Genomic DNA, 11,996 nt, shown 5'->3' with positions numbered 1-11,996 from the left:
AATTCCATCTCAGGTCATGACCTACCTCAGACCTCAGCAGGCTGCTGCCCTATTTGTCTGTCTGTCTGTCGACTGCACCATCACTTTGTTGTTTTTTTCTTCCACAGAAGACAGAAAAAAGGCACAGGACTAGAATTTAAGGTTCAATTTTCTGTCATTTTAGTGAGATGGTATATAATCTCATGCTTCTTTCTGCTACTTTGCCTTCTATTTAGGATTCTGATGGGGCATCAGAAGTGGATCATATGTCACGGTTTTACTTGGATAAAAATAATATTCTGTGCAATCTCAACCGTGCAGTCTGTCCTTTTTGTTTAAAAGCCCACTGTGTTGCTCCTTTGGTATTTCCAATAGCTACTTAGAAGATCTAAACAAAGGGATATTTCAGTCAAATCACTGCTGAAATGACCTTGACTGAAAAGCTTTCATCCTTGTTTCGACCTTCATAGCAGACAAATTTCCATCTCACCAACATAACCTCTTTAGTCAGTGCAGCGTAAGCTCCACTTCCCGATCTGAGGCTTCTGTGGATTCAGCCTCAACTCACTGCTTTACATAGATTTGACTGGTAACCACGGAAGGATTTGCATCCCTTGAAAAGAAAAACCACCTCCACTGCACAAAGGAGCACAAAGGTCAGAGAAAAAGACTTGGAAACAAGCTAAACTCGTGATTGCCCTTCTAGCCTCTGGATACTCACAACCTGCTGATACATTGATTATCCTCATTTACAGATGTCACGTGCAATTTGCTGCTGTGCTCAGAGCGTAAAATCCTGTAGGAGAACTTCTATTAAAAGCAGAAAAATCTATATTGGATTTCATTTAATAACAAACCTGACATACCATATTATCACTGTCAGGTGCAGTCGTATTCATCAGAGATGTTGAGATGTTCAGCTGCTATTTCCCCTCTTTCTATTTTCCATCCCTTCCTGCTCCTCTCAGTCTGCTTCACCCCGTCTCCCCCTCCCTCCAGTGTTGACTCCCACCTCCAGAAAAGAGGTGATATTGGTATGATGGGAGACCATGTGCAAGCAAACAAAGCACGCCCACACCGGAGCTTTTTATAGGCTAATAAGATGACCGCTGGATGGCTGTACTGCGGGGTCAGCTCCTGTGTTATCCATCCCCTGTCTGCAGAAATCCAACCTGTTATTATCAACTTGATTGGCCGTCTAGTCAGACACCTAATTATAGAGTCCATTCAGCTTGCATGAAGAATGTGGAAAAAATTGACTTTCTCAGTCTTCACGCCTGGAAAGGTAAATTGTAACATTAAATCACACCACAGTGCAACCCTGCTGTGCTGTGCATCATGGGATGTAACCGAGTCATGTCCAGGAGAGCTGCACATGTGGCAAATCAAGTCTTTCATCGTGCATTCGATAGAAAAATCTTCACAATGTACTGCTGCAGTACCTGAGCAGAGGTGCGACTTTCAGTTTTTGCCACCACATCTCGCAGTTTTGTAAGCGTGAAGCGCTGCTTTTGATTTGTTTTGCTGAAAACCACTCAAATGTGTCATGTGAAACTCAATTGTTTCATTTTAAAATCACAAATCTGAAGTTTATTGAAACAGAGAGGCAGTCCTTTTCTCCTGCTATATTGAAAGTTATAAATTAATAGACATTAGGTTGTGACAGCTGTTTGACATATTGAATCAAAACATTTTTTTTTGCAAATCTCACCTCTAAATATTAAGGAGTTCTTATGTAAGCTATTTGCAATATTCTACTGTTTCAATAACAATAATCAACTCCAACAATTATGTTAATCATAAATAACACACATATTAGGCCGACATGGTTCTGTTTCGCCTCAGTCACCACCCACTCTTGATGCCAGTCAGAACTGCAGTGGCGGCAAATTGTGTATTATTTCCATCCAGAGCTGTCAGTGTTTCCCACCAGATCAAGGCTGTGATTAATAAAATGGGCTTCCTGGTCCCCTCCAGCTTATTCTCACCTTCTCCCTTCACATGGCTTCTGCCGCACATGCTTGTCTCCAAGTGTCTGCACCCCTGACAACTCCGCTTTTATTCTCTGCTTCTGGACATCGCCATTGCTCCTTTTCAGCCTCCCTACCTGCATGAATAGAGGGTTCCTTTCTCTTTCTCCCCTTTCTCTCTTTATTGCTGCCTCTCCGGAGCCCCTGGTAAATGATGCATGGTAGGCTCACAGCCGCTGAGCAATCATTAGTGAGGTGGCACAGGTGAACAGGAGCGATGGATGATGAAGAGAGAGGGGGACGGAGGGAGTAACAGAGGACAGCAGAAGTCGTGTTTCCACCCTGAGGCGTTTCCCTATATCGTCACAAAGCTAGAAGTTGTTTGTGTAAAACACTAGTCGGTGGCATTTCTTATGCCAGTGGTCATTAATCTACACACATAAACACACAAGACCAAGACACCCCCACACATCCACCCACACACCCACGTACAGAAATGAAGCCATAATGTTGCTCTCAGATGAAACCCTGACTTACAGTGTCCTAAAGCCCAGTGCAACCATAAAAAAACAAGTCTGGACTGGACTAGCATAGTGAATGTGCTGAGCAGCCAATATTATGAAGTGTACATAATGCTTCCCTCATGAAATATCATCACTCAACAATGCCCTGACGCCCCTCATCATAAACAAAATTTGGGTTTATAGTTCATATCAGGACTAATAAACTGAGACATTACCTGACAAAGGCCCACAGTGGGTAAGAAACTCCTACATACGAAGCTTACCGGAGGCTAGATTCAGCACGCAGGATGAGCTTTTTTTCTTTCAACCCCCCCATGAATCAACAATATGCCTTTTGTTTGATACAATATGAAAGAGATATTGTTGTTTCTAACAGCTGATGATTTGATTGCTGGCTTGATAGCTGTCAGTGTCGCTACTTTCAGCAGATGTTAAATTTAATTGCTGTTCACACCTACTCCTCGCTGCAGCTCCAAGTCTCTGCACCTCACAACAACACATTTACAGCATTTCCGCACGTTGTCCAATTTCTCCGTTTCTACACTTACAGCGTTTCAAACGCTCTCTTCCTTTGTGTGTCTCTACAGACCATTTTTTTGCAGCCCGTCTTTTGGCGGAACATAGCAGGAAAGACATAAGTGCAATGGATAGCAATAAAAAGAACTGTGTTCCATTGAGGTGAGCTAATCTCAGGGTTCTGCTATTCATACTGGTTCATGCTTACGGTTTACTGGGAAACTTGACAGAACTTTCCCATTGTTCGAGAAATTAGTTCAACCAGTGCTTTTCCTGCTGCGAGTTCCTTTTTTCTGTGTGAAGACGCAGCTCCAAAGGATCTGTAGTTGGTGAGCTTTATGTCACGATGATCCATAATTCTTAGCGTGCATCACTCATTTTTCTAATGTAGGATGCCTCAGCCCTGCACATTATAGTTACATCCCTTATCTTTGCAGAATGGAGATAGGAGTCTGCTGTAATCTCTTCAGGGGACTGGTCTCTCTTTCTACACACTTGCCCAAGTGTTCAGCACAAACGATCTTGTTGCTCTTCAGTCTGCTGTTTACTAATGATGCCTGCATATGGCTGAGAGGAGAGCCCAATCTGATCACGGCCATTAGAGAATAAGATGAGCATTAAGCTTCCAATCTTTCCTGAATATCAACATACAATTTTTTACATCCAACAGTGCAATCATATCAACTCAGGATATTTGTGACTGATGAATTTTCAGCTCAGAGATATTTATTTTATGGAGTTCTTTGATGATGAGAGGACAGGTCTACGTTTACATCAGCCCTTCTAAGTTTCAATAAACTCGGGTAAAAAGTTTTGAATTCATTAGGCAGTGACATAACTGCCATTTCAGTGTATGGAAACCATTTTCATTTATTTGTCAAGGTGCTGCCTCTGTTCATTGCGGTAAAATGAGATGTATATTAAAAACAGCTTGCGGACAGATTCTCTCATTTTCCACATTGTTCTGTCACCTTTAATTTTATTAACGTTTTACCCCCCAGAAGCAAAAGGACAGCAGAGTTTCTAGGGCAACAATCAGTGTAATTGTCCTAACTCTGACACATGCAATCTGCTAAAAGCCCTGAAGCCCAAAGGCCCAGGTGTGTCCAGGGATTACAGCGGTGGAGGGCAGGTGAAGTCTACGCACACTGACAGGAACACACACACAAACCCATGGACAGGCATGGACATTCATAGTAGGAAGTTGTAAAAATCAGACTTTGTAATATTGTACTTTACTGTAATATAAAAAAATACAGGAATTTTCACCAGATAACCTGAATAACTCTGTTTGAAAAGAATGAATCATTCTAGAATATAATGGGTGTAATTTTGTGGGGGCTGAAAATGGCTTTTTACCTTTTTCGGAACTTTTTTGTGCAAACTGTTGTTGACTGGTATTAACATTGGCAAAGGCATCCAACCTTTGTGTTTCGCTTTGGTTGGCTTACACATCTGGCTTTACAACTGCCATGCAGAGGTTTGTGGTGCTGATTTAAACAGTAAAACACATTAGTTGTGTTGTCTCCTGTAGTGGGTACATTTGCAAGATATTGCCAGTAGTTTTTGGTCAACACCATTGTTTCTGTAGCTGAAATATTTCCATACAACTGACTAGATCTGTGTCGGTTGGCAACTTTGCGGAGAGCGGAGAACGTGAGGAAACTTCGTAGGAAGAAGGAACACACAAGAACTCAGTTCTATAAAAATCCCTTCAAGTTTGCAAAAGACCTCTCCGCTTCGGAAAAAAAGTGTAATTCTGAAAACTCCAAGGCAGGAACTGGAAGATTATATGGAAAAGGTCCACCAGGACACAAAAAGACATGAACAGCTAACTATTCCATATGACATTCCACCTATTCAACCTCCTGAATTCAACCTGGAGACTGACCCTCCAAAATGGAAGAAAGTAGAGAAGACGGTACGGCATGCAAGGTCAGTATCTGCCCTTGGACCGAATGGAGTACCATATAAGCTCTACAAGAATGCACCAGATGTCTTGCGTCATCTTTGGAGGCTCATGAGGATAGTGTGGCAGAAGGGAGTAATACCTAAAGCATGGCGAAGGGCTGGAGGTGTGCTAATTCCCAAGGAGAAGGGTGCGACAGATATTAGTCAATTCCATCCAATCAGCCTTCTTAATGTTGAGGGGAAAATCTTTTTCAGCATAATAGCGAGGAGGCTGTCTATTTATCTGGAAAAGAATAAGTATATTGATACATTTGTACAGAAGGCTGGTATTCCTGGGTTCTGTGGTTGCTTAGAGCATACCAGTATGATCTGGCATCAGATACAAGTAGCGAAGAGGGATAAATGAGACCTCCACGTCATTTTCCTTGACCTGGCCAATGCCTTTGGCTCAGTTCCCCATAACCTTCTATGGGAATCCTTTAACTTCTTCCATGTTCCGCCATCTATCACTTCTCTGGTAAAAGCTTACTTTAATGACCTGCAACTATGTTTTACAACAAGTAAGTTCACAACATCGTGGCAGCGCGTAGAAGTAGGCATAATGGCAGGCTGTACGATATCACCCCTGGCCTTTACAGTGGCCATGAAGTCATCATTAGGGCTTCAAAGTGGGTGGTTGGGGGTGGACGAACTATGAACTGGATCCGCCTTCCACCTATTTGAGCTTACATGGATTTGATGACCACTTTGACCACTATTGCAGCATGTACCAGGCAATTACTCGGAAAACTGCAGGAGAACATCAAGTGGGCCCAGATGAAAATAAAACCAAGCAAGTCGCGCAGCATCTCAATAGTCAAGGGAGAACTTAAAAATGTTAAGTTCTACATTGGTGATGACCCAATACCAACAGTGTCTGAGCAACTTGTTAAAAGCTTAGGCAGATGGTATAACGCAAGTCTCAAGGATAAAGACCAAGCACAGCAGCTAAAGCAGGACATGACCAACAGTCTGGAAAACATTGACAAGACTCTACTGCCAGGGAGGATTTGTGGCTGCTTCGTTCATCAGGCTGCTGAAGGACCTAGGCATCCGCAGACAGGCTCTGCGGCAGACGATAAGATCAGTCTCTGAAGCGGCAGTCAGTGGATATGGATCAAACCGAAGGACCCTTGCTGTTCTCATAGAACAGCAATATAATTCACTTGAGGTATGCGGCCAGCTTAGGGGCTGGTTCAGGGAGTTGGACGCCCCTGCCTTGCAGAGCCCCTTGGGCTATCCCATGCCATTCATTCCACAGCATTTTCTGTCATTTAAGGACTATAGTTGGGGCTTTTGTTCCCTGTTCTGACATTCCCAGGTTAATGAAGTATGATTTGGTACGGACACAAGCTGAGGCTTTATCAGCCTGGCCGAAACACCCTATAATTCAAAGGCACACTACTGATGATGTGTCCCGAAAGTAACATCTTTCCCAAGTCATACTCTCCTCCCACATCAAGGTATACCTTATGTGAGTGCATACCATCTACTGGCACAATGGATAATTTAACATCTTATCCAGTGTTTCATGATTCATACAACTGACTAGATCTGTACAATTATGGGCAAATTAATAATCACAATTATTTTCTGCAATCAATTTAAAGATTACAATTAGTGTATTTATGGCAAATGCTTATTGATTTTAGACTTTTTTTTTTGCACTTTCACATTACCATAAACAGAGGACTGCCTTTATTTCCATGTTGTGCTACATTCCTGCTAATGTGCAAACCTTCACCGTAATAACACCTAAAACAAGGTTCTTCGCATCTCCTAGAGCCAAAATATAGCAGAGCATTTCAAATGCTGAACATCTGCTCATTGGCACTACAGATGTTCCCTGAAATCTTCAAATGCAGGCATAGTTGACTTCCAAGCAGCTGCCCCAGGTTTCATTTCTGAACGTCACAGAGTGCTCCATTTTGAAGGTAATGGCAGCTCAGCATTTCAAGCCCCACCACTGCCGAGCCTTGAGCGAGGTCCTTAATCTTGTCTGCTCCAAGGGCCCTGCAGTGTGGCTGACCCTGTGCCCTGACCCCAGCTTCCAAACAAGCTGGGATGAGCAAAAAGATAAGTTGTTGTGTAAATCCCTGCTGGATTAATATTTATAAATATATTTTAAATTGTAGGGCGGCTGTACACAGAGAAGCCTTTAGTCTCCCACTCAGCTCGTGCAGCTCACCCAGCTCCAACAAGTATGTGACAAAAAATTACTTTAAAGGAGTCACATAAGGCGTTAAACATGTCAGATTCAACGAAGCTGAAACCAAGTGGCTATTTTTCAACACTGCAGTCAGTCATGTTCATTTGACTATAAGTACCCAAAATCGTGACCGTGATTAATATTCCACTATATTCCTAACTCTAAGGCTAATGTTGTGTTTATTTGCAGTACAATCTTCTCATAAGTGTTTCTCTCCCCCTCATTTTTCTGTGCACAAGTGGAGCCTGTATATTGACAAATTCTGAGTTTTGAATATAGAGTTTAAAAAAAAAACTCAGTGTATCCAGGAGTCCTTAAATCGAAGAAAATAATGTTCTCTCAGACAGACTCTATCAGAAAATGACAACCATGCAAGTTTTGTTTTTGTATCAGACAGCAAAAAAGTTGTGCCATGATGTGTTTGAGTTAATTTGCTTTGCTTCATGTTGCACTTCCTGCGATGAGAATACTGCACATGGACACATTGCAATGACTCCAAATGTGTACACAAACACATCAATAAACTTCAGTATAACAAGTTTGCAGGTGGTCACATTTCATCTTACCCAACAGTTAGTTTTCCTTTTTCTTAAGGATTTACATGTGAATAAATAAGCCGAATAAAGAAATATTATCAACAATCAACAGTGTTCACTGTAGACACATTTTGAACACAAGACATATTGATGGTGAAAAAGAAAGGAAAAGTCAGAAATTCTAAATCTAACAGAAGCAAAAGTGCAGAAAATATATTAGCTAAAAGTACTTAAAGTAAAATGTAGTCCTTCTACAACAGAATGGCCTTTTGTTGTTGTTGTATTGTCCTGTATACTATACATAAATTATTCCAGATTCAACAGTAAACAGCACCAAATGTTACAGCTTGTGCCAATGTCTGATATGTTCATATGTCCCATATGTCTCTAATATTTTGTATGGAAATATGATCATATGGGAATAACAAACAGCACCAGCTGTCATACAAATGGGATGTAAATAGTGCAACATTTGCCAGTTATGCATGGTGAAATAAAAGCGTTTTTGACTGGAAATGGTTCTTAAACACGATACCTGAGTAAATGTATACGGTAACTTTCCACCACTGATCTACATTAAGTAGGACATTCCTTCTTGAAGCGACAGAGGATACCGCTCGCTCTGGAAATACTGCAAGATTAATCCGTGATCATTCCCAAAGCCAAACTCTAATGATGGGTATTATTCATTTCTCCATAGATACTGTTTTCTTGGTCAGCAGGAAGCTTGCAGATTGGCTGCTTTATTTTCCCTTATTCACTGCTACCAGAATCTATTAAACAAGTTCTCCTCTGGCCTGCAAGAAATAATTAGTCTACTGGATAGGTCAACTTAATCATTCCTGAAAATAATATTCAATTATCTTCACAGCAACTTCTAGAGCATGTCTCCTATTTTTAGGCCCCCCTCTGTTTTACAGAGATAGGCAGTTTGATCCTTTTTATGTCAAGCCTGCAACACAAAGCAGCGGAGAGTCAGCGGTGCTAAACAGTCCTCGGCGGATAACCTATTATGCCTTGATAATAGCCCGAGTTTTCTTATTGTCTCTTCCTCTGTATGGTGCACCATTATAGCGCTGCTTTTTCCCAGTTTTCCATTTCAGTTTTCCATTGGATGTCCTTGACTTCTATTTTCAATTACTCTTAGCAAAGGACAGAACAAAATAATAACAAGTTTAACTTTGCCATCATCTCGGTAATAACTAGGCATATGTGTTGGGGGTGGAAAAGAAAATAGGGACAATTGTCTAATTAGAGCCTGCAAAATGCTAACATCCTGCATGACCTCGTCGTGGCAGGAGAAGTGTCAACGAGTCAAATGAGCTTCTCACAACTTACTGCTATATGACAAGATCTGAAAATGAAAGGGGATGGTGTCATATAATTATATACTCAATATACTCATCACGCAGAGCTCCGAGCTATTACGTGATAGGACAGACAAGTAAAACTCGTACAGAAACTCAATCAGAAACTACCACATGCACAGGCATGTAAACAGAAAATGCATTTGCAGCTCCACGAGCCAAATGTGCCTCAAAAGCAACCTGCAAACTCCATTTTTTTTCTCTCTCCTCCTACGTCTCTTGCTCTCTCTCACCAGTCGCAGAAAAGACGTGGAGAAAAAATAAATAACCCAGAGTGTATTCTGTGCTTCAGGAAACAGGATAATTGTCATCAGAGGAGGGAGGCAATGGGAGTCATCACTTGTCCGAATGGATTATGACCTTTGAAGTTGGATTTTAGAAAGGAACAGCAATGCTGTTCTGTTGCCAGCTACTGTCACGTCTCTGCCTCGCTTTAGGCCGAGCAGCATACTGGCTCTCTGTCTCACCCCATACTTAAAACTTTGGCCTTCACCCTGATACTCTTACATATTTTATTTCATAATTTTATACTTAAGGGTGTCAAATCTTGAGCTAAAAGTCATGCAAGGGTAAATCTTCTCCTCATTGACCAACTATGTGAGTCAGAAGAGAAGGAATGAAAATTAGCAGTAATACTCACCATAGAGACTATTTTAATAATCTGACATTTTCAAAGAAATAAAATCCTGTTTTTATTCTCTTCATGATGAAATCATATGGGAGACATATGATGAATTAAAAGAAAAACCAAGATTAGGTTTTTAGAGCAACTTCTATGTAGATTCTCTGAGGCTCTTCTGGAATTAAATAAAATGAGATTTTCCCTCATTTGATAATGACACTGGAGGCTGAAATCTGCCATAGATGTTCAACTGGACTGAGATTTGGTGACTGTGAAGGCCGCAGCATACGATTCCCATCATTTTCACCACCATTAAACCATCCAATGAGCCCTCACGCACTCTGTGGAAGTATCTGCACTTGTTACGATTACCCACTCATTTATTCTGAGCTTCCATTCAATCTGTTGTCCATCTGTACATCGTATGCACCGTTAGTGACAGTGTGTTGCTGTGAAATCAAATATTGTGCGGCGATTTCATTTTCGATTATTGAAAATGCTGAAAAAAATGATGTGTTTCTAGCTTATAGGAACCGTGTTTTTAATAAACTCAAGAAGGAATTAGAAGTCAGCATTCGATGATTGTCTCCATGGCTGAATGGGAAGACAGAAGAGAATTACCTGCGAAGACTCAAACACCAGCCATGTCATATTCATTAAAAACCATGTTTGAAATGGCAGGAGACCTCAGAAAATATGAATCAATAAAGGACTTTGCCAATATTAAAACACCTCCACTCCCTCCTTGTGCTGGGAAGCTGAAGTCTTTCATTACCTGCTTAGTCACTGCTTAGAAAAACAAACAACATGGGGGGAAAAAACAGATTTAGTGCCAAATGCCAAAGCAATGTTCACCTCTTCATCATCATCCCCGTGGTGTCTACATCAGACACTCTCGGCTCCATCCAGTCAAACAGGAAACCACTTTCTCAGGCAAGCGACGCTGCAGAAGATCCAGTCAGGTCTGTCCTCATTGCAGATGGACACTTTTATGAAAGGGTGCTCTCTTGTGGCGGAGGAGAGTAAAATATGACCCATGGGAAGCGAGGAGGATGGATTGACAGGAAATAATAAGCTCTTATGAAGCAATAGTGGTGCTGCTGGACTTGTTTTACAACGTGGAGACAGGTATCATATTCATATTAGGCTGGAGAAGAGAGGAAAGTTAGTTTAATTTCATAGATAGATAGATAGATAGATAGATAGATAGATAGATAGATAGATAGATAGATAGATAGATAGATAGATAGATAGATAATTTGGAAATGAGATTACAGCTTTAATCTATCTCTGCAGTAGTCCTTGGTTCCTGCTGAATCCAGAGCGGATCTGTGCGCTCTGGGGTCCGGGTTTTCTATCTCTCCCCTCACATCTATTTCCTCCTCGCTTGCTACTAGTTTGCCTTCACTTGTTCAGCCTTCACTCTGAGAGGAGGAGGAGGCTGATATATGATTGGCCAGGCGGGGACTGGTAGTCCGGAGGCTGGCATTGAGAGGCTGGCGTTGATCCCCGTGTTCATGTTTACACCTTGCGGACGGGGAAGAGGCAAGACACACAGGGGCCCGGAGCAAAGTCGGGAAGTCCAGTCTGTGGTGTTCGAGGCTACCTGACAGCATCACCCCGTGGTACTTCTTTTTCTTTTTTTTCTTTTTAAAAACTAAACCGAGTTTTTCTTAGTGGGGAATCGGACCCTCTCGTTTGATTGAAGCTTCCATTCAGAGCAGCGATGCGTCAAACTTTTTGGTGACTCTCGCTGCACCTCTGCACTCCCAGCCAAGCAGGGTACAAGTGGAGCTGGATATGAAGGCGACCAGGAATAGTCCCGGCAGATTGTTTCTTTATATTCACAGGGTGTGATACCCGCGGACCTTTTCAAACTTTGATTGCGCACGGAAATTACACCCTTTCAGCCTTTCGCTGCTTGGTGATGGATGTGTTTTGAGCGGTTATTTTGTTTGCGTCAACAGTCAAGAGTCAGCTATTTACCAAAACAACAGCCGCCAACTCAGTTCCTCAATTACTGGACTCGTTGTTGTTTGTGTTTTTTTTTTCACCCTGAGAAATCATTCAGACTTTGTTGGACAACAGCGCCTTGGTGTATCAAAAGATCCGCAGGTTACGCGGTGTGGACAACCACCCGGGACGATTCGCGACGGCGTAGCCGGAAAAGATGCGCTCTGCTCGGATACAGCGTGACCAAGGTCTCGGTCCTCTGGTTCTTCTCCTCCTCCTGGTCGGGGGGCATGTCGTGTCTGGCACTGGTAAGTTTTCAAATTGAAACATCAGTCTGAACTGTAATCAAAGTGAAATATTGGCGCAATAT

General features: G+C 42.0%; 1 protein-coding gene across 4 annotated transcripts in view; it reads left to right on the top strand.

The window, feature by feature from the left end:
* The first annotated feature begins 11,046 nt into the window (after positions 1-11,046).
* The window catches only part of unc5b (unc-5 netrin receptor B), a 54,453-nt gene continuing 53,503 nt past the window's right edge, over positions 11,047-11,996 (top strand). The window contains exon 1 of one of the 4 annotated variants that reach the window (XM_022192362.2): positions 11,047-11,934. In XM_022192362.2, coding sequence (XP_022048054.1) covers positions 11,844-11,934 — 91 coding nt within the window. In that variant the 5' untranslated portion in view covers positions 11,047-11,843. The remainder of the gene's footprint in view (positions 11,935-11,996) is intronic. The other 3 variants (XM_022192363.2, XM_022192364.2, XM_022192366.2) reach the window with 3 other exon arrangements.

The sequence above is a fragment of the Acanthochromis polyacanthus genome, chromosome 15, assembly GCF_021347895.1.
Source record: "Acanthochromis polyacanthus isolate Apoly-LR-REF ecotype Palm Island chromosome 15, KAUST_Apoly_ChrSc, whole genome shotgun sequence".
In the NCBI taxonomy this organism is placed as follows: domain Eukaryota; kingdom Metazoa; phylum Chordata; class Actinopteri; family Pomacentridae; genus Acanthochromis; species Acanthochromis polyacanthus.
This window is presented reverse-complemented; position numbering and strand designations above follow the sequence as displayed.